This window comes from Pteropus medius, unplaced genomic scaffold, assembly GCF_902729225.1.
Source record: "Pteropus medius unplaced genomic scaffold, Ma_sr-lr_union100, whole genome shotgun sequence".
Lineage (NCBI taxonomy): Eukaryota > Metazoa > Chordata > Mammalia > Chiroptera > Pteropodidae > Pteropus > Pteropus medius.
In genome coordinates this window covers 6,378,718-6,402,630 of record NW_024351647.1, presented here as the reverse complement: position 1 = coordinate 6,402,630, position 23,913 = coordinate 6,378,718, and the positions used below count along the sequence as shown (strand labels likewise).

General features: G+C 41.7%; 1 protein-coding gene across 1 annotated transcript in view; it reads right to left on the bottom strand.

The window, feature by feature from the left end:
* RYR3 (ryanodine receptor 3) overlaps positions 1-23,913 on the bottom strand; it is a 466,421-nt gene that overhangs the window by 127,771 nt on the left and 314,737 nt on the right. The window contains 6 exon segments of the mRNA XM_039843988.1: positions 723-826; positions 1,992-2,121; positions 3,711-3,825; positions 5,422-5,695; positions 20,996-21,133; positions 21,932-22,034. Of these exon segments, the coding sequence (XP_039699922.1) occupies positions 723-826; positions 1,992-2,121; positions 3,711-3,825; positions 5,422-5,695; positions 20,996-21,133; positions 21,932-22,034 (864 nt within the window).

The window sequence follows — 23,913 nt, the reverse complement described above, 5'->3', positions numbered from 1 at the left end:
TCTCAACCATTCCTGCCATGTTCTTGCCAACAAGGTGGCTGATTAGCTTCTACTTACCCCTTGGCTCATCTCTTTTCTCAGTAACCATTCTGACTCCATGCCAGGGTTAGGTTCTCCTCTCCCATGTGCCCCCAAACCTATTACATAGTGAATGACCTTTGACTTGTCCCCCTCCCCTCCTCACTAGAATGTTCTTCCCCACTCTCAGAAAGTGCATTGTTACTCTTGTTAGCCATCCATTCAAGGAAATAGTCCCAAGATGAGATGGGGCAAGGTCAGGTGAATCAGCCACCACCACCCCCGACACCAGAAACACTGTTCACTGTCTCAAAGTGGGCAGCTCAGCTTTGTCTCATTTGTACGTGGATAAGACATGTGTAGGCATTCTTTACCTTTACATTGATTATACAGTTTTCTGTCTTATGTCTTTTTTTAGTATGTGAACTTATAAATTCAATGACCCGGAACTTACTAGGAATCCATAAGTGTCTGGTGGTGTTCCACGTAGAACAGCGAGGCTGGGCTTCCATGTACACACACGTCTATATACCCACAGGAGATGCTCTAATTACCGTGTGGCTGCCAGTTACTTACATTCTACCACCTTTCCACAGTACGTGGAAGAGGTTCTGATGGAAGCCCAGCCTTTGGTCTGCATCTGCTTGGCTTGGCTGCACTATAGGCAGGAAAGAGCAAGCACAGTGCCTCCCAGGACCAGTTACCTTCTCGAGGTCTGGTTCCTCTAAGCCCAGCGCTAACTCGTTGTTGTCCATCACGGAGGAAGCTGCCACATCCAGTGGAGTGGAACCCCTCATCGACGGGGAGGCTGTAGGAGGAGGAATAAGAAGGAGCGAGAAAGGGGCAGAGAGACCATCCCTCGCTGAGCTGAGATTGCAGTGCACACAACTGGCCAGGAGAGGGCAGCAAACACAGCAGAACTGGGTCATGCTGCTGTTCTCTGAGGGGACTGCCAGCCCAATTTAAGAACAACAGTTCTATTTGCTATTCTTCTTCCCCACACTCATTACTGATTGTGAATATGGATTAAGTTAGAAAATCAGTTCACAGGATCAGCTGGGACCACATATTTTCAAGTGCTATTCTAACCTGAAACTTCTTGGGGCCCTCGTTTGATGATCGCTCCAAAGACTCAGATATCACTTGAATAACTAAATTCAAATGAGCTGGCTGTTTCTGGGCCGCCACCTAGAATTTAAAAATAGGCTCAAACAACATTAGCTCATCAGGTCACCACTGTTCTCTTTGGTTTTCCTTTGTCTAGTTCTTAGGCTGGAAATAAAAAAAAACTTCAGGTGGCATTTTTACAAAAAGATTGGTAGCCTGCAGTTGCATTGTATAAATAGGAAACCTGAGATTTCAGATTTCACATGCAGATGTTATGTATTTGCATCTTCCACAAATTCATTTGTTTCACATTCATAACAACGAGTAAGGCATATGCATTGTGTTGCTCTTCTTTCTGGTGATGGATTTACACTGTTTTTATCCACAGCTGCTTTTGGCAAGTCCACCTTGCAGCTATGGAAAGCACTGGCTGGTTGGCTGATGGGACAGGCATGCAGCCTGCAGCCAGCCTGCAAAGAAGAGAGTGGACCCATGACTTTGGTCTCAGCAATGCTCCCTTGGTCAGCTGAGTTGGCCGGGAAGAACCATGTCCCCACACTTTACCTGTAATTTCAAGCAGCATTTTATAAACCATGAGCCCCTGGTCTCAAGAGAGAGAAGGTAAAGTTGTGTGACTATGCCAACACAAATCTGTAATCGGTGTGGGCTGGTAGCAACATCTCTACTTAGGCTGGAGAGCAGAGTCGTGGTATTATTTACTTGTTTGTAGATCACCCAGGGGTTCTTTTTTGTATTTAAAAATCCTATAGCATTCATGTGGTGGCTTCTTTCTTTTTACCCTCTAAGTGGTCAGTAGGGGGAGTGTCACCTCCGAACTCAAATGTGTTAGTGATAACATGACATACCTAGACCAACACTGCTGTTCTCCAGCAGGTAACTTAGATGCTCAAACATGGCCTTCTGATTTTGCCGGCTAATTCGACAGAAATAGCAAAGGAAGCGGCAACAGCTAGCAACCATCTTTGGAAAAGCAATCTGTAGGGAGAAGTAGGGAGTATCAAGGAAAAGAATCTATTGTCGAGTCTTTCTGGAAAGTCATTCAAAGAACTGAACTCCTGCAAGCTGTGAAAGGTTTGGAAAAACATATTTTCCCCTTACCTTCAGTTTGTTCCAAGACTAATTCACAGGAGAGAGAGTGTACACCTAAGAGGCTTCCCCAAATATTGAGAGCTAATTATAGTTCCTAGAACATCTTTCTTTCCAAGGAAATAGGTGTCAAACAAGAATCTCAGTCAGCCTCAGATGTCATGTGAAACTGCATGACCCTACACCAGACTATTGTTTCTAAATAGGAAGGGAGTGGACAGAACTCTGTTGGAAAATTTCAGAAGGGAGGTGGATCACCATAGACAAATAAGGCCCAGCACTGTATCAGACTTGAGCCCCCCGGGTAAAGGCTGGCCCCTGTGGGTGTGGAAGCCTCAAGAGCATCGCCCGCTCAGACTGTGAACCTTTCCCAATTACTTCTGTCCTTGATAACTGCTCTCCCATGGGTCCCTATAGTGCTTGCAATCTGATGCATATAATTGAGCACCGAGATGCCACCTTTTATTACCGTTCTCTGTGTTTGGCTTCTCTGCTTAACAAAGTAATTAGCATCTCCAGGGCCTGGCCATGTCTTATTTTTGATCCAATAATGCTCAATAAATGGTGTCAGTGTCACCTTGCTCAGAATCCTAGAAAGCCCTGATTTCCTCTGTTAGAATCATGAAGGGTGCTCGAATAAGCAGAGTTCTGACACCTACGGTCTATTTGCTTGCTGAGGTATCCAGACATGGGCTCAGGGCTCTTATGGAGAGAGTCCACTTTCCCAAGAGAGAAGAAATCAAGTGAGGAGGAATGGGAGCTTGGCTTCTGTTCTTCCTTCTCACCCCCACCTGTCAAAGCTGGTGGAACTGCTTTCCTAGGACTCTGGCACTCTGGAATTTCCAGCACAGGAAAACATACCCCATCTACTGCCTTCAGAAGCTGGCTAACTCTGAGGAGGACCCTGGACAAGCTGGGGTAAATGCCAGGTTGGGCCCCACTCCTTTGCCCTTGCCAGCAGGAGCTCCCCACCCCCACCCACCGAGGGCAGGCTCCTTATGGGGCAGGCTGGGGGAGGGCTTGCAAGGACACTGTCGGGAGCGTGGCTCACAGGGGAAAAACGCACACTCCCGAGAGAACTCCGCCAGGATGATTATTAAGACCTCGTTCTCCTTTAAAACAGCCTTCTCCTGACATAGCACAAAACACACCATGCTCTTAAGTGGAGCCCCTCAGAGGAATTCCACCTGGGAAGGAGCAGGGCTGCAGAGTATGGTAAACGTCACCGCTGAACAGTTCAGTGGAAAGAGTGAGAAAAGCCTCCAATCTTCCAGAGTTGAAGCTCTTACACTGGCTGGATGCTGTTCAGTGGTGTCGTCCCATCTCTTGACTCCTTCCTGCCATGGTGCAAAACCCTCCCTCCCCGCAGCCCAGGAAAAGTAACTGAGGCAATGGACATCAGCCATGTGGTGGTAAACAAGTCACCTGAGATCCTGCTCAGGGGTCAAGTTCTGTCTAAATTCTCCCTGCAGCATTACCTGGGATTTCTCCGCACCCAACACGTTCACCATCACCTCCATCACTGTCTCGTGCATGCCGAGGACTCGCATGAGGTTGGGGTGCTGGTAGAACACCTTGTTGTTCATTATGTCTCTAGGGTAAGGATCAGAGAGAGACTTCAGCACTCCCTTATTTCAATGCTATGAAAATTCAAGAATGAGAACGCACAAATGCACACACATGCTAACTGTGTAAAATGTGACAGGCTGCAAAGATAATAAAGCACAAGGTCAGTCGGAACGCTCATAGGAATATTCTGTGCTCTTATTTCTACTAAGCACTTGCTTTCTCTTTGAAACATTTCCTTTTAATGACATATTAAACAGTTGCCCCAGGTACTTTTACTTGTAATAGTTTTAAGACAGCCTAAATCACCGGATTCTTCTTCCTCCAGGTACTCAGGGTCTTCTATTTTTTTTTCCTCACTTGTCCTTGTATCAATGTCTCGAGGGACTTCAGTTTTCTAAGTGATGGTGCTATACCCTTAAGACAATTGTATATTAGGTACCAATGATGTTTTGGGACAGCGGTCCTCAAAAACCAGTGAAATTATCAACAGAATGAAAACAGAATGATGTTTTTAAGTCACCCAGTTTCACAAATTAAGCTGATTCTCAGACTCACGAAATAAAGCTGCAGGCAAATCCAATGACAGAGGATGCCTGTGACTGGGCTGTGTGAAGAAGCCTGGCAGTGTGGTTACTCTCCACCCCTCCCCTCCCCACCCCCCACCATGCACCTGCCCCTAAGTGTTCTAGCTGTTAAGAGAAGACACCACCAGGTATCACTGCTGCTATGTCTACTGAGAGGGCTGAGGGAGAGAAGAGGTCGGTAGCTTTTTTCTCTTCCCCTAAAAGTCTCTTCGTTTCTATTAGAAGATTCCCTTTGGAAATGAATTGGAGGAATGTGTGCATCCCCCGCCGCCCCGCCTGGGTATTCTCAAGGTCCCTATCTGGGCCTTGGCAGTAGATGCTCATCTAGTTTGCTGGCTCAAGGGTGCTGGGATGGAACATTGAGCAGCAGAAAGGCTGCAGTTACAGTTCTTTATTTTCAACAAGTAGAATCGTGGGCTGGTCACTGAACCTTTTGGAGCCTCGGTTTTCTCATCTGAAAAATGGAAGTGCTTCGATATATAATTAAAAGAAATCTTTCTGACATCTAAAAATGCTCTCTTTTGACAATATGGCTTCTAAGGAAGAGACACAAGCTATTATTGTGGGTCAAGGTGTCTCAGAAGTGACAAAAACGACTCCCTAGGACAGCGCTGAGAGAAGGAAGGAAGCGGGCAGTAACTTTTCAGAGGGAAGTCTCAGAAGGCTTCCGGTCAAATATGGAAGTGCTCAAAAGTGTTCTCTCTTGTTAGGTTGAACACACGGGTCCTTTCCCTGGATTCTTTTTCATTGCTTCCCTGAAGCTATCTAGATTCAAGTTAAATTCAAGTTTTTCTCCAAGACTCCTCCCTACTTCTTCTGGTAATGGCCCTTTACCCTGATTAGCAGGTAGTCTGGTCTCTCAGTTTATCAAATGTGACTGCTGGGGCAAGGATGTCCTCCCACAAGGAGGGCCCACAGGAGGGGGCACACGAAGACTGTGCATGATTTGATTCTGGACCATCCAGACAGCAAGCTACACCAGTTTTCCCACCTGAAGCTCTTCTGACAGACTTGCACTGAACTATGGGTGACCTACCCCAGCCCATTGATCATAAGCAGCTCCTCTTCCTTGCCCATCCTGACACTGAGGAGGCAGCGAATCTGGCCGAGGGCAGCCAGCAGGCCGATGGTGTCGCTCACAGAGGCCTGGCTGATGCTGTAGGTCTTGCGCAGCGCCCGCAGCAGCTCCCCGACGCTGTCGTACTGCCTCCGGAGGAGCGTGAACATCATCCGGACCAGCTCTGCGTCCTGGATCTGGTCCTCTTGGGCCCAGCGAATCATCGTCTGGGAGATGAGCTCCTTCAGCGTGGCTAGAAAAGCAACAGGAAGGATCAGGACCGTGGCCGTCCCAGGCACCTCAGCTACTTCATTTAATGATCAGACCCATCATTAGTTGGTCAAGGTTAAAAAATTATTCTTTTTAAGGATGAGATATGGCGTGCAGAGAAGTAGACTATGTTATCAAAAGACACATACGTGAGCCATACCACAGGAAAAGAATATCTCAATTTTCAATTGACGGTACTAAATATTCTATTTTGATTAAATAACGTTTGAATAGATGTGGGAAACAGAAGACCCAAAAGACACTGTTCTTGCCTTCAGCGTGCTCGCAGGCCAGAAGTTTACATTTTCATACTGATTTTATAAAAACCAAATTTTATCTTTATAACACCATGTAATGAATACTAAAACAAGAGTATGTGCAAGTGCTGTGGGAGACAGCAGAGAGTGACCAATTCCGGGTGGGTGAAGTCACTGAATGCTGCTTCTTTAGAGAAAAATAACATTAAGCACTGGAATTTCTCTACTGTACGTACTATCTCCAAGTATTTAAAAGATACTAGAATCTACGAACTGCTTAGGCCATGCTGTTGATTTGAGAATCATAAAAGATTATTTTAAATGACATAAACAAAAAATACGTTCATTGGGAGATGGAGTGAAGTCAACTACTAATACTCTATCAGGTCTAAAGGCTTTGTAGCTGGCAATCTGACCATCGCATAGTGAACTGTGTTAACCGGATCTCTGGTAGGAGTCAGCAGACACTGCATCATGAAAAACTTTCACAAGCACCGGGAGAGAAAAACCAGTGTGACTTTGAATTCAGAATTTCTCAGGGCTCAGACTGATTGCAGAGAAATATCACTGGCTGTATAGGTAAAGGAAAGATCGCTAAAGTGGGACGTGTACCAGTTGTGGGACATTCAGAGGTTAGACTAAATGGCCCTAAAAAGGGGCTGATGGGCACTGGTGTGAAAGAATGATCAGAAGGGAGTGGGAAGTCAGAGCAGGATGACAAAGTAGAAGGGGACCCTGTCAGAAGGGCTGGAAAGGCACTGCTCACCCCTCCCCGTGCCATACACACTTCCGGAAGGTACCATGACAGAGGTGAGAAAAGCTGCTCTTAAATAGTAATTGCATCCAAGTCTGGCTCTGCCTATCGCATTCCTGCAAAGTATGGATGGCGTCAAGATCCTTAATTCAGACCTGGTGATAAAGGCGGTGCTCAGGGGATGATGAAGGTCACGCAGTCCATCAGTGAAAGGACTGGGAATAACCTCAGATAGGTGCTTTCGGTAGCCTGTGCCATCTCTAATAATCTAGTTTTCTACCTCCATATACTAGATGGCAGATGTCTGCTCTGAATACAGTCTTGGCTCATCATAAGGATATAAAAATAGAGCTCCAGAAGAGATCTCGATGTAAAGAATTCATTTAACTTACTGCTGTGTCTATCAACCCTGTGGGTATTTTAGGTTCAGACAAGAGTCAGAAGCTGAAAAACTTAAAAAAAGGATACTGAAGGCAGAGAGAAGCACAGTTAAAAGATGTTCCTAAGAGATCCCACTAGGCAAGGACTGCTGACTAATAGCTGTTAGGTTAGATAATATTTGAACCCTCTGGGGGTGGAGGGGGGAAGGTATTTATGGGCCAGACTGGGTTCCTCTCAGGAACCTGTTTCCTCAGTAGCCAAATGTAAAAGATCCTGTTTCTCTTAGTTACTACTCACAGTAAAAAAATAAAACCAAGACAGAAACAGACACTCTTGGACCCAATGTAAGTTTTTATAGTCCTGTAAGTACAATTCCCTCTTTAGCCTGTATTTTGGGCCGAAAGAGTTAAAGTTCTCACCACTAACAAGCAAATTCTCTGCAAAAAATGCATGCTGTCACAGTCCCCGCCACGCTTAAAAAGCAAAAGTCAGAACTGTTAATCAGCTCCAAGTCTATCCTCTTTTTAACAGGGAATTTTACAGAGTCACAATGAAACCAAGTGAATATTAGCTTTTCCTTAACCTGGCTTTCTGATTAATTCGGGATTTGGGTGAGCTGTTAACCTCACAATGACTTAAAAATCCCAATCAACATTCAGAGTCTAGAGAATGGAACATTTACAGCAAAACACCTCACTTGAGGGCAAATGGGAAGGGAAACAGCCCTTTAGCCTGAAAGGATGGAGCAGGAAACGCCCCATAGGTTCTTTGTCCAGGCTGGCCTTCAAGGTAAGAATAAGAAAATGAAATAAATAAATATGTGTATGACCAAGCTAAGGCTGTGTTAAAAAAAATGTGACCCCGAGACTGTGACAGAAAAAGCAAGACTCATCATCGTTGGGTTATTGGTGTCATCAATGGACAGACGTAATTCGATGGGAGGCATGACATTTAAGGTCCTTCTTGATGATCAAGGTTTCCAAATGTGAGACTGAGGTTCAAAAAATGAGAGAAAGAATAAGAAAGAAATGAGAAGAAAATTGTGGGGAAGGGGAAGAAACATTCTCATGAGCCCTGAAAAGCACAGAGTATTTTGTGGCCTGACATATGCTAGAGTCCTAGCTCCCACCAAGCAAACCCAGGCTGAATCGATGAATTTATAATTATCTAAACACTTCTGAAACTCAGGAAATAGAGCTTTATACCCCTAGGTAGCCATGCTACTGAAAATTCCTCAGATTTTAATTAGCTCCCATGAACCAGAGGCAGAGCAGCATAAATGTACCAGGGCCAAGAGGTTAAAAAGAACACATGTTCTAGAAGGTAGTAGGCTCTCTGTATATCTGTAGATCCGAGGATTAACATAATCAATGCATATAACCACGTCTGGCACATATTGTGGGCTTTATAAAGGTTAACTCTTAACTATCTATATCAGTAATTATAAAAAGTGTGGTTCACAGACCCTTGGGGTCCCCAAGATCCGTTAGGAAGTTCTCAAGGTCAAATGTATTTTCATAGCAATGCTAAGATGGCATTTGCCTTTTTCCACTGTGTTGATGGCTGCATCAATGGTGCAAAAGCAAGGGTGGGTACAACTGCTGGTGCCTTGGTGTGAATCAAGTCGGCAGCACCGAACTCCAGTCTTCACTGCCACATCCCCAGGAAAATGCCCGGTTTTCACATAAAAATGTCCTCAATGAAATGTAAACTTTATGGATTTTGTTAATAATAAACTCTTAAGTATACATCTGTCTAATATTCTGTGTGATGAAATGGGACATATGCTTAAAACACTCCTGCTGTATGTCAAAGGGCAGTGGCTTTCTTGAGGAACGGCACTGGTGTGATTGAGCTGTGAGCTAACCTAGGTGATTTTTCATGGAATAACATTTTTAATTAAAAGAATCACAGACAAACTATAGTTAATCAGACTTGGGAAACTGACAGGTATTTTCTTAAAAATGAAAAAAAGGAAGCCTGCCACTTCAAAGAAAACAACTGATAGTATCTGTTGCCCTATTTGAGCTGTTCCAAGTGAAAACCAGAATTTTGGAAAATGTTTATCTGCCATTGTGAGTTTGACAGCTTCCCAATAAAGACGTTCTTATTAAATTGTTTATATTAACAAATATGATTTAAAAGACATTTTATAATTAAATATGTCAACTTCTGGAAGTTCTGCATAACTTGGTGAGGCAACAATTTCCTAATTATTTTAAATTCACGGGGTTACAAAAACATTCAAAGGTCCATTCAATATGCAAAACAGACCAATGGATTTTTATAGAACCCAAATTTTATATATATAAAAATTGCTTTAATATGGTTTCAGATTCCACATGGCAATTAACTTGTGAGAAACTACTACTTGTTGAGTTTTCATGTAGTATTAAAGAAGAGTTTTTAATTATCTGAAAAAGCTATTAAAATACTCTTCTAACTATATATCTGTTTGTGGCCAATTTTATTCCTGTTCTTTAACCAAGCATAGGAGTCCAGCTATCCTCTATTAAGTCAGACATTAAGAGATTTATAAAAATGTAAAACAATGTCACTCTTCTCATCCTTTTTTTTTTTGTACTGAGAAATTTATTTGTTTTTCACAAAAGTATGTTATTTATGGAACATAATGGCTTTTATCATTTTAAAATGAATTAAAAATTGTTTTAAAATTTGTTTTAAATTCTACTTCGGTAATATTGCTAGATATAATCCACATAAACTAAAGCTTTTTGGGATCTTCAATAATTATTAAGAGTGTGAAAGGGTCTCAAGACCAAAAAGTTTGGGAACCACTAATGTGCACGAAAGGGCTGACATGGGAGTGATGGCCGTGAATGAAAGGTGAAGCTTTTCCTCTAGCTAAGATGAAACCCTGTTCCATTAGCCTGTGTGACTCCAATCAAGCAGCTGAGACCTAGATCATGAAAGCTGCAGCTGAAGAAGCTTTCTCTGCTTCTGGAGGGGAGGTAGCCCATACATGAGTATAAGAAGAGTAAGACATCTCACACTGAGAAATAAGAGAGGATTAAAGAATCATCATCCTGAAAATGGAATCCTAGCAGTCAGCAAGGGTCCCAGTCATTATCCGTTCACTCCCAAAGTGCTTCCCGCCAGCCTGAAGGGCCCTACGTGCTTCTGTCTTCAATTTGGGTTTAAGATAAGTCATTTTCAGAGAAAGGAGGGAGCTGGGTATCTTCTACACAGAGGCTGGGTGGCCTTCTTTAGTCTGCTCTGGTGCCAGTGCAGTAGGGTGCACAGAGGAAAGGTGAGCTACAGGCTGGGGTAGGGTCAGGTTTACAGAATTACTTGCCACTGACATTAGCTGACCCTTCAATTCACATGGGAAATCAGGACTGTCAACTACAAAAGGCTTTGCTCTCGAGTCCGTGTATGTCTAGGCCTCAGCACAGATCTCACCCTCAAGTTTCTGCCTGTCTTCATCTTACTGAGTTACCTCCTAAATGAGCTTATTAACTGAAAGGTGTTTTCTGTTACGTGCCCAACATTGAGTTAAGCACCTTATACGAAACGATTTCAAGACATGATTATTACCCACAGCAGCCTAGTTGGAGAAACTAAATATATACATGTGCAGCATTTAATGAGAAATACAGCATAAAAAATAATGAGCAAAACTGTTTTCCAAGATTTTTAGGGAATAAATCATTAGAAAGTGCAAATTTATAGTAATACTTACATTCAGAAGAAATATGGTAAGACCTTCCTCTCTTATTTTTTTTACTCAATGGGTCTCTTATTTAAAGTTCTTCCTATTTCTAGAATAGGTCCCCATTACATGGAGACTAAAGAAGCAGGGAAGGAAAAGCTCAATCATGAAGTGAAGAGGAGCCTGCCAAGGGATGGATGAAATGATCCGATGGGAAAAAAACATCCTTTGCTATGACTAATTTGGAATGCCATTTTCCCTTGAGAGATGGCTCACCGCACGGTCCCTGTTGTATATACTTTTATTTTTTTTCTGGTATCAGTGAGGAAATGCTGCCAATTTTAGTAGATGTTTCAACAGCAAAGGAAGTCAATTTTCAAGATAAATTTGAACCTCCTTCTTAACCAAAGAGAGATACAAACATTAAAAACAGTTACAACTAAATAATGAGTTCATTTCTGTTGCCTCCCTAAGTTCATCTTTGGAAATGCTGCCCTTCAACGACTAAAAAAGGAGAAGGGTAAGGGTGAGGCAGAAAGCTTAAATCTTCCATGTCCATAATGTATGGCCCCATCTCCCTCCCCTCCTGCTCTCTTTCACTCACTCTGTGCCCCCCGCCACATACTCCACTTAGAACCTCTACGACATGTAATGAAGTTGCTTCCACAATCTTTGTTATGACTATAGGATATTTACCCACTGATTTACCTGTTTCAAGACGACCTTGTTGAGTGCACTAGATCAGGGTTTCCCAACCCTCAGACCACAGACTGGTACTGGTCCATGACCTGTTAGGAACCGGGCCGCACAGCAGGAGGTGAGCAGCCAGCAAGTGAGGAAGTTTCATCAGTATGTGCAGCCACTCCCCAGCGCTAGCATCACCACCTCAGCTCCATCTCAGATCATCAGACATTAGATTCTCATAGGAGCACCGGTCCCTGGTGCCAAAAAGGTTAGGGACCGCTGCACTAGATGGTTCAGCTCATGGAATTTTTTAAAAAGCTACAGTGTTCTTTTCAAAAAGGAAAAAGAAAGAAAGAAATCTGTGTAACCAAATACTTGTTTTCTGCTGAGCTATAAAATAAACCCTATGAGATAGAACGATGCCTTAGGGAAGCTAATCATGTGCACGTGGCCTCCGTGGAAACGATAAATGGCTTCATTTATGAAGTTATTATTAACATTCTAGCTCACGCCACTTCTGCAATTAGTGTAATTAGGGAGAGTTGCATTTAGGCAATTATATCAAATATATGATCTAGAAACTGCATTTTAAATGATTGCTCGGGCTAACGCAGAATGAAAACATTTCTAAGGCCTTGTATGGTTTATGAAGTCTTGATGCCTGAAAGACACTTTAAAAGAAAAATGCTACTTCATTATATAATTTCTGGGCAAGTCAGACATTCCACAGAAGAAGAAAGGATGAGTGTCTTCAGAGTTAGCCCTAGTACATCAGTTTGGGAGCCCAGGTATGATTTATTGTTAAGTTATTTACTTTCTTACACTTGCCGTTCAGTGACCTGATATTGGACCTTAGAACCCAAGCCCACTGTTCTGTGAAACTTAAAAGAAAATTCTCTAGCATTACCCACAATATTTGGTACAACTTTTTTAAATAGTCAAATTACCAGCATTGCAGTGCCAACTACAATAAAAGAAAGGTCATTTACTCTCATAGTATAGGTTTAAATTTTTAGGCTACAAGGGTCTGAAGTCTTTTCTTTTCATCTCTAAATTTAGATCAGAGTCCAAGTGTCCATTATGCAATGGAGTGCATGCTTATTATCAAAGAGCAGATGTTGGCTGCTGGCAAAGCAAATCTCTGTAGTTCACAGGTTCCCAAACCTATGTTGGTGTTACATTTTTGTGAGTGTGCTCTTAAATCTGGGTCAGTTTGGAAGAAAAAGTCTGATGTCATTGAGGAAAGGGAACACACAAAACTGCACTGTACTTAGCTTAAACTTGGAAAGCAATTCACAATGCTCATACAATTGGAAAAAAAAATTGTGTGCATCTAAATTACATACACTTATTTTTAAATTCTAGGCGATTATAAGGTCAGCTTGTGGTATGCTGTAAATGCTCTCGAGGCAACAACAGGTGGTAGATGATTTTCAAGTGGAAAAAAAAAAACAAGTGTATTTTGACCTCTGCTTTCTTCCTCCCTTTGGGAGGCTGAGTAATGGCCCTCCCCAAAGATGTTCACCTCATAATTCTCAGAACCTGTGAATACTAGGAAGTCTAATGTGGCAAAAGGCACTCTGCATATGTGATTGAGTTAAAGATGTCGAGTTAGGCAGATTGTCCTGGATTATCCAGATGGGCTAAACTAATCACAAGGGCCTTATAAGAGGGAGGCAGGAGGGTAAGAGTCAGAGAAGAACATATGATGACAGAGGCAGAGGCTGGACTGATACAACTACTGGAAGGGGCCACTAGTGAAAAAACACAGGCCTTTAAAAGCTGGGAAAGGCAAGAAATGGATTCTCCCCTAGAGCCTCCAGAAGGAAATGCAATGCTACTAATCCTTTTTAGATTTGTGACCTTCAGAACAGGGTGATAACAAGTTTGTGTTGTTTTAAAGCCACCAAGTTTGTGGTAATTTGTTACAGCAGCAATGGGGAGCTATGATACTACCACTGATAGAAAGCCCTGGGTTGAGGATACTTGACTCCTTTTCCAAAGTCATAAGTCAGACTTGAGGGTCTCAGTGAGCAAGCTGCTATGAACGTACCCACAGTAGCCAGGACCTGAGAGAGATCCAGTTCTAATTTTTCCCGAAGCACTGAAGTGAAAGAGCATTGCCGCTCCTGAGGTCTGCTGGGATCCAACCCAGAGCTCTTGCCAAACCAAGACACTGAAGGCAGAAAGCACCTACTGCAGAACTGCTCTGGCCAATTAGGTAACGTACACAGGGCACGGAGAGCAAATTCCGCAGTTCCCAGGACACAGCTCTGGCCTCTACTCTCCCTCTGAACATGAAGGGCGAGAACGGCTTACATTTCAATGCTAACCATTGAGTACATGAAAGATGCCGAAGATGATGACTGTCATGGCATAATGAATATTCCTGACTACATATCCAGCATTCATTTGTCCCTTCTTCCTTCTTAACAGAATCCTGAATTGCAGAGATATCCACCGCTCTCCCTTGTGGCCTGTGATCCTCGGTGAAAGCTGATGCAACCCCACTCCAAAAGTGGGCTCTGTTGACTTAAGTCAGCATTTTATTTTCTAGTCTTACTCACTGGTTCATGATTTGACCTGTGATCAAGTTCTGCAATCAAAGGTGATCTCAGGATCCTTGCTTCACGAATACCAGGGCGGGAAGAAACTTTCTCACTTTTTCCTTAGACACTGTAGGGAATGGATGTGAGGCCCAGAACTGTAGCCACCATCTTGCTGCCAGCCTGAAGGCGAAGCTGAAACACGGAGCAAGAGGATGGTGGGGAGAGTGAGCAGAGCCACGGGATTAACTCAATCCAGTGGTTGGCTCTGTCTCTAAACTTCCACTTAGGCCAGTCAGTGAAATTTCTTATCAGCTGCTCTGAGTTGGTTTTTTTTCCTTTTCTGCTGCAAGTATCTGAAATGATGAATGTGGAGATGAAGTTCTTATGACCTATACTTTGTGTATTCACTTCAGAAGTTGAGAGGTACACAAACTTGTAAGTACTGAACATTAAACTGAGCATTATTTTATTAAATCCTTGCCTAACATCACAATTAGTAAACAGCAGAGCTAGGACTCAAACCGCTGCTGGAGTCTGAACCCATCTACTTCATCATTTTAGAGCGGCTTTCAACGACGTCATAAAATTCAGAAAAAATAGTTATCTCTATTAATACTTTAAATTTCTGTTATACTGTCTAGATGCTCTCTTAATAAACTGTGAAATGGATTCAGAAATAAATCCTGAAAATCATAAAGCTTTCGCTCTTTTGCTAACTTAGTCTGATCTTGGCAGATTATTCGCTTTCCCAGAGCATCGATTTCTTCATCAGTAAAATGAAATTGGCAATTTCAAATTCATGTTGAAGAAAATGGATGTAGGATGGTGCAGTGACAAGAGTGCTAGCTAAGGACTTTGTTCCAGCTCTGGCTGTGTGACCTTAGTAAAGTTATTTTACCTCTCTGTGTCTCTATCGACTTCCATGAAGTCAAGTCAATTGTGACTTAATATGCTAGGATTCTATATCTATCTGACCCATAAAGCGCTTGAAAAAAATTGTACTAATTTGTTAAAATAGAAAATGAATGCCTATGGTGGCTTCATTGGGTTTAGTTGATGAGCACCAAGAATTTCACCACCACATTTTAATGCCAACCGGCCCTATCTTGGCATTATCCAGCTTGCTTTTACTAATAGTAAGATCTGAGACTGAGAAGTAAGATCTTAAAATTCTAGTGGTTACTGACCACGGTGGGTAAGTGGCCTTTATCAAAGCATCACCACACACCACTCATCACTTACATGGAGATGTGCTGTGGCAGCTTGACGGCCTTTTTGGTGACTACCCTGACTGCCAGCTGATGAAGGACCCTTCCTATGATAGGGGTCAGATGGCACCACAGCCTTTAGAGTTAGTTGGGAAGATTTACTGGGGGAAGGTCTCGTGCCTCCTGCTCTTTGTACCCCAGAGCTTCCTCTGGGCTGCAAGTCCGGTCTGCTTTACAAAGTGGCCAAAAATACCTACTACTTCTCAGCATGGAAGGTCAGGGAGACAATTAAAGCCATTGACTCCAAGGGGACTTGGAAATCCATCACACTAATTTCTCTGTGCTTTCCCGAGAGCCTCTCTGGCCCAGGCCACACAGTCAGTACCACTTTTGCCTCATTTCAGTAGAATATGGATGCTGTCAGAATCACTGAGAACAAGGTTACAAGGCTTCAAAAACCTAAAAAGAAAAGCCTGGGAAGACAACACGGAGCATTGCTCCTGGATGACATGAAAGTATGCTCTGTTCATGACTGTCATCAGGGCCCAATAAACAGGCACTATCAGACCCCAAGAGGCATGTGATGGTGCAGGGCCCGCCCCACGCTCTGCAGCAAGCAGCCGAACATCTAAGAAAGCCCCCAGCTCTCATTCATCCCAGCTCTGTATTTAATTTTTGGATGTGTACACTCGTTTCCTTTTCTACTGGCTTCGGTGGCTGGGAATAAGGGTAAAAATTCAAACTGCAGGCCAGAACATTCCACTTCTCATTACAATAAGAGTAGCCAATGTTTACTAAGAGCTTTCTACATGTCAGACCCTGTGTTAAACACTGCCCCTCAACTATGACTTAACCCTCACAACCACCATGTAAGAATAGAAAAGACAGATGTGGCACAGGAACCGAGTTTCCTCAGCAATGATGGTCATTATTAGATTAATTCTCACTTTATTTTTCATTATTTTTTCATTAGGCAAAAAACTCACTTCAGTTTAAGAAAAAGGCCAAGGTTCCTGAGGCCACAAGGAGGTGAGGGCTGTACAAGAGACGCAGCATTGGGACGGAGTCTCCCACCTTGATCTACAACTGGCGAGGACCCCACGAGTCTCCCCAGTCAGGCTGGCCTGGCTGCCCTTGAGCTTAGCTCTCAGGGCTGGCTCTGTGTGGACAGTTATATGGCAGTTGGATATTTCTGCTACATCTGTTTCTAAATACCCCTCCCCCTCAGTAGTTTTCTGCCTTGACTAGAGCCTCCCTACCTGGGAGGGTGGAGACAGTGTGAAACCAAGATGCTCCCTGGACTGCTCCCAGTCCTACCCCAGAACTGTTTCTCCAGCTGCCGGATACCCCATCGCTGTCAGCCGCAGCAGCCCTGCAGAGGGTCAGCGAAACTGCGCCTCGGTGTTTGCTGTCGGTTCTGCCAGTCCAGCTCTGTGGCCCCCTGGAGTCTCATCCATCATATGGACATAATTAGCCTGTTGTTTTTGAAATCAGTCAACCAGCCTCATAATCGCTTTCTCGAAAACATTCAGGCAATTAAATGACTGATGATGACAATAGAGAAAAGAGCAGAGAGAGAACAGATAATGTCTTTGATGTGTTAGGGAGGGAAGTCCCTGAAATGAAGATGGAGCAGAGATGGGACAGCAAAGGACTCAGGGGACCGAGGTCTCTGTTTTTACTCTGCTGAGAAAGTAACTGAATTGTTTTTATTTTAGTTTCTATGTCTATTCAGTGTGGAGAATAAACTGATTATGAGGCAAGCAACTGGCCACACATCCTTGATATACTTCGCTGTCCTCTTCCTTCTCCCCTCCAGCCCCCTCCCAGGTGTCCCTGCAGAGTATTCTGGACCTGGGGTCCTGGACATGGACCAGGATTCCATTCTTGGCCTCTTTCTTACTTACTGCAAGAAACTTGTCCAAATTATTTTGTATCTCTCAGACTTAGTTGCCTGGTGGGAAAAATGGGAACCTGGCTGTCACTGTATCTGGCTGTTTGCTGTGAGGATAAAATCAGATACGGGAATGTGAAGCATCTAGCATAGCACCTGGCACAGGTAGGTGCCCAGTAAATGTTAGGTTCTCTCTCCCTCGCCAATCGAGCTCTCTTCTCCATCACTAAAATACAGGGTACAAAAGGGCAAGCCTGACATAGTCTGATTAAACAGATACAGAATATCTGATATGTATCTATTGTTGAGAAGCACTGGACTGGGAGCCAGAGCATCATCAGAATGAGTTCTGATCCCTGCTTTGCCATCCTTGAGGGCCAGTTGCTTAAGGCTGCAGGTTCCCTATTTCCTTGTCTCCGAGCTAGGACTAATGATGCCTGTTTTGTCTGCTATGCAAGGCTATCCAGGTGAATGAGACTAGGGGTGAAAAATCTTCTTGCAACTTCTCAGGAGCTAAATAAAAGTAGGACTCTGCCCCTCCTCTCGATGTCTCTTACCACAATTGCCCATCTTATAAGGATCCATAAAGATCATCTATAACACCTTCCTTTTCCTCACACTGCTGACTGGTTGCCTACCTTTATAATGTGTCTAACACCTAGAGTTCACTTTTTGTAGTTAATATCTGTTAGTTTCTTTTTCTTGCTGCTGTGACACGTCACCACGAACTTACTGACAAAACAACACTAATTTACTGTCTTACAATTCTCAGTTCTGTAGATCAGAAGTCTGACCCAGATCTGGGTTATCGCAGACTAACCAGGGGTGAGAAAAACCTAACATATATTGAGGACCTACCTTGTGCCAGGTACTGTGATAGATACTTCTAGAGGAATAACTCAGTGGCTACTCATTTATATTCAACCCTCCTTAAACTGTAGTGTGTGAGAAATACTGGCCTAGAATTAAGAGACTAAAGATTTTCTAGGGAATTTACTGGACTGGAATAGGAAAATGAAGTGTGACCTAGTATGGTGGGCTGATGCGATTAGATTTTACCGCTTCATTATCATATAATCTTTTGATAAGCTAGTAACAGCTTTCATCTTCGACATGGCTTGGAGTTAGTTTAGGCAAATCCCTGTAATGCCAAGCCAACTAGCAGGATTCTCATGAGTTTCAGGACCCTGTTGCTTCCTGTTTCCTAGAAAAGCTAAGGTTACCTGGCCAATACCAACTGCTCATAAAGGAGAAATTATATCACCTGTGCTGAAAATTCTGAGTCTAGATCTTTGGGTTGGCTGACTTTTTGATGTTAAAATGTTGACTTCTGTTGGTTTCAGATTTCCTACATATAATGAGTCAACTAGTGAGTCACCGCACAGATGAAGTAAGCAAGATAATAAGATAATGGTTTTAAAAAGCCATTCTGTGTGTGATGTTTATGTTGGGGGCTCCTGATATATATGCTGACAAATTCTTTGGCAAGCTTCATGAGACGATGGAAAGAGTGTGGAATCAGTCAAACGACCTGAATTAAATCACAGCTTTACTTATCTTCGTTACACACTTACCTGGAAATTTTTCTGGAACCAGGTAAGTGTGAATAGAATAAATAAAAGTATCCTTTAATTCTTCTCAGTCCTATTTTTGTCAACAACACAACAGAAGAGTAAAAGAAAACTAAAAGCAGTAAACTAATACTAAGTCGCACCTCCGTATCTGTGGATACCACAATCCTTGGGTACTCAAGCCCTTTATTATAAACTGGCATAGTATTTGCATGTAACCTAACATACATCCTTCCATATACTTTAAATCATCTTTAGATTATTTATAATACCTAATACAATGTGTATGTTATGTAAATAATGGTTATACTGTATTGAAAAAATATCTGTTTATGTTCCCCACAACCATTTAGGCCAAGTTACATAGTACACATTGGTAATAATGTAACTTAAAAAAAATATATTTTTGATCCATAGTTGGCTGCATCCACAGAAGCAGAACCCAAAGATATGGAGGGCTGTTTATGTGAAGTATTTGGTAAACTGTCAATTCACTACAGAATGCTATTCTCATTATCTACACTTTTAATATTTTATCAAGTACAAGGGTAAGAGAAATCAGATAAGCAATAATATGGGCAAAGTTTCCAATACAGTAAAGGATTTTGACGCCTTTATTGCAACTGGCTACCTATCCAGAAACATCGCCTCCATTTGATTAAGTTAAAAACAATTCTGAGGGTATGTTCATTAAACCTATTCCCCAAATTTTCTCTTAAAATGTCATCCCTGAGTGAGGGGCTTTATGTCTCTGGAATATCTGGCAGGGAACTCATATGCTGAAACCCAGACATGCCTGACTACCTTCTATTTCTGGGACTCCAGGATTGAAGACATATGACACAAACCTCGAACCTCTCATAATTCTGCTTGTGGAAGGGAAGCCGCATGGGGTGAAGACATGGCGTCTCATCCTGGAGTGGTCTCTCAGGTTGCATGTCCTACTAGAACAGACAGAACATGGTCTTTCTGCCTGATGCCTGAGGTCACAGTGCTCATGACTGCCATCCTTGGAGGCTGGGCACCACTCTTAGAATTAGGCAGACTCCACAGAAACAGGTGATTTCATCTGACTGACTCCATTTACTTAACATGAGATGGTCACCTTAGGGGACACCTAGTCGTGACATAGTCTATTAGGAAGAAACATCCACTTTCAAAATAGACTCTCAGCAGGTAATACGGGTCGGCTCAGTCTATTTTTAGTTCTGCTTTGGCAGGAACCCCAAGAAGAGTCTAAACTACGTTTTTGGTGCCTTCCGAATCTTGCTGGCACGTCCTCACAAAATACCCACCCTACCCTTTCTATGATGACGAATGGGACTGATCAAGGATTACCATCGCAACTGCTACCAAGTACCCCACACACTTTCCAGAGGCTTCAACACTTCTGCTGATAAATGGTGAGGATTCTTTTCCTTCAGAGATATTCTGACAAAGATAGAAGGTCAATATAAAGGGCAATAAGATATATGAACCCCAAAGTAGTGTTTTCAGACAAACCAATCATATCTTGACAGTCTATTGCTCTAGTCCATGATTTGAAAGTATATTCTAAGATGGATTGGAACAGGCAGTAAGATAAAAGGCAAGAATAAAGAAGAAGTTCTTTCTTCTTTAGACAAATGAAATATTTGCAGAATCTGATACTAAAGAGCAGACTGATCATGCTCTTGAAATGTGGTTTGTGGACAGTAAACTGCCCTGTAGAACAAATTATGACCTTGTTTCAACATGAGTCAAATGGTAGGAGTCACCTGTACTATAAGGATTAAAGCAATGAATTTGGACAAGATTTGGCATTGTTACAAAAATAAAATGTCGAGTCCTCTAGGATGCTACATTATGAAAATTGTAGCCCAAACCCAAAAATAACCCCATCAAACTCCACATCCTATTCCCTTCACTCTCCTATTATTATTTTATTTCCTCATTGAGACCTTTTTCAAAGCAATAGGCAGAAATGACAGAAACAACAATGGTTAGAAGAGAAAGACAATGGAAATATAAAACCAAGAACAGAAATCTGTTTCTAGGCTTTTTTAACTAGACAGACAACAAGAGCAGACCTACCAAGTAATAGACTAGGTTTCAAAAGACTCTAAAAGTCAATTCTTTAAATCAGAAGAAAAACATAGCCCAAAATACATAACAATAACTACCACCAATTACGACAAAATGCCTAGATGCTTGCTTTGAAGCTAAGCAGCCCATCTCTATAATAGGTGTTTGTTAGAAAGCCAATTCTCTTAATTAAATCTTAGAAGAGCACCACGCTGGGAAGACTGCGATTGAAAGGCTCTGTTACTTACTAGGGGATCTCTCTTCCTCCTCTGTCGGCTGCTCTTTCTCTGGCTTGGGAGGGCCTCTGATTTTGTATAAGAAGGCACGGAGTTTTCCAGTCCAGGAGCTGTCTTCTTCCTCTTCTTCCTCCCCCTCCAGGGGAACTCCTAGCAAGTCACAGAACAGAGTGAAAATCTTGAACAGTACCTGAAAACACTGGAGGCCTGATAGAACATAAAAACTGCTTCCCACCCTTCTGGAACTTTAAATATTTATCTATGTAATGTCTTTTGGCAAGTTTTATTAAAAAGATGATTTCTTGTGTAAAAGAACAGCGAGTAATTTCAGTCCCAAAACTTAATTCTTTCCAATCTGTACCCCAAAAAGCTCTAGAGTCTTGAGAAAGAGTTAACACTGAGTTATTTCCAATGAAAAGACCATCTATTATCCAACGTGTTACTCAATACACTGATGTACAAGCAGCACAAATGTTAAGAGACACTTCAAACCAGCAGACGTGTATCACAGTAGGGACTGCTGGTTTAGAGTTCTGAAGGGCAGGAGTTACAATGCTGTAGCATTGCAAAAGCTGCAAAGGAAAAGAGATTGGAATATTTGCTCAGCTAGGAGCAGAATCCCACCTATCTAAGTAAATTGGATGAAGTCTAGGTAAGGATCAATTATTTTCTTTCCTTCTTCAGAGACCCAGTTCCTTCTCATATCTCAGCAAAGTCTCTTCTAGGTAGAAGAAATTTTAGTCATGAATTATGCCAGGATTATTTCCTATATCTTCTATGACTCAAGTAGTTTGGATAGATTCATTTCTTTAATAATTAGTATTGTAATTTTATAATAGAAAAAAACTTCCCAGCCTCCCACCCCCACCCCTTTCCCCACTAGCTGCTAATGAAGGAATCAGGAACAGACTTGTCTTTCATAAAGCTGTATCCTGGAAGGAAGCTCACCGCAGTGAGTGAGAAGGTCCTCGTGGAAGTCATACAGCTCCTCCCGGATCTCGTCTGGGCAGGGGCAGTTCTCTCCCAGTTGAAAGTTAAGAAGCATGTTAATCTTTGAGAGACAAAGAAAAATGGCTAGTTTGTTCTCAATGTTGGTCCAAATAACTGGGATCTTGCTTTAGACACCTAACATTCTTGGCAAATTTTATGTAATTCAATTTTTTTTTGTAAAATTGGTCAACATTAAAAGTAGCTTGCACTTTTTTTCTGATTATAAAGGTAATTTATAGATTGCATAAAATTTGGGTAATACCTAAAGAAGAAAATTTACTGAGATCCTACCACCCAAAGATAACCACTGTTAATATATTAATATCTTCCAGTCTTTATGTATGCATACTGAGAGTATACCTTAAACTTTTTTGAAACCCAATTTTTCCATTTAATAATTTATCTTGAGCATTTATTTCCTTATTTTTAACAGGTGCATTTCATCATATGGATAATTATCAATTTATGTAAAACTAATGACTTATTATTTTTATTTTCATTTTTTATCCTTATAAGATTGGCTTTAATTTCTCTTTACGTAATTTTTGTTCGCCTCTCTGACCATTTCTTTGACTAAACTCCTAGAAGCAAAATGAGTGGATCAAAAGGTTTGCACATTTTTATGGCTTTTAATATGAACTGCCAAATTGTCCTCCAGAAAGCTCATGATTTGTATTATTACCAAATTTATACAAAAGTGTGTATTTCTTTGCCATCTCCATTACGGTAATAAGAGTTAACACATTTTGAAATATTTTCCAATTTAATGGGTGAAAAATGTCAGATCCCTGTTGCTTTAGTTTGCATTTAATTGGTGGGGCTGAACTTCATTTCTACACACAGAGACCATTTTTATTTCATATTTAATAAATATCCTATCCGTGTTCCTCCTCCATTTTTCTGTTGGGTCATTATCGTTTTAAAATTAATCAGCAAGTACTTTGCACATCTCTAGACTATTAACTCTTCATAACATATATTCCAAATATATTTCCCAGGTTTTAGTGAGCTCTTAATTTTGTTTATGTGATTTTTAAAATTTTTATATGTAGGTTTCATGCTTTGCAGTCGATCTAGCATCTTTTTTTTAATTGTAGTTTTGTCTCAGGGATCCTTAACTGCTTTTGCACCATGGACCACTGACAGTCTAGTGAAACCCATGGAGTCCTTCTCAGATTAATATTTTAAATACATAAAATAAAATATAAGGGATTACAAAGAGAAAAATTATGTTGAAATCCAGTTATCAAGATCATAAACCACAAACCTGTGATATGGTAACATGTATTTATTAACTCAGACAAAAAGATCTGATGGCATGTCTCCCATCCACTGTGATCCTGAAGTAGTGATGACTGTAAGTGATACTTCAAGGTATTATAGCTACTGTAATAGGATATGAAAAAACATGCAATTTCTGTTGGTGACAAAGTCAGACACTTGCTTGCTGCCTCCCTTAATAATTGAAAGAAATGCTATCAGAGATTAAAGAAAAGTTGGTAAAAATAAAGCTGTCATTCACTTCTCAGATTCCTGGATGTCCGAATTCTTCCCACAGACCTACGACTCCAGGCTAGTGACTCTCTGGAGAGACTCAAGCAGTAACTAGAGGTAATTGTGTCCATTATGCTGCCTCAGGCAGGGTTACCCAAGCAACAGGCAAAAGGGTATTTTCTCCTTCTTTTTAGCTTTCTAGTTAAAAAAAAAAAAACAACTTACAATCTTTTTTTACTAAACTATGAGCATTACCTAATATTGTTAGGAAGATCCTAAGTTAAAGCTTCTACTGCAAATAAGTTTTTGGAAGTAGGTCGCGGTATAGTTTGTAATAAAATAATATTTATAAAACAGGCAGGAAAAGTGATCTGTAGCTGTTCCACCATGTTTAATTGTGGTAATTATATCAATAACATATATTGATAGGTTGTTTACTGAATAAA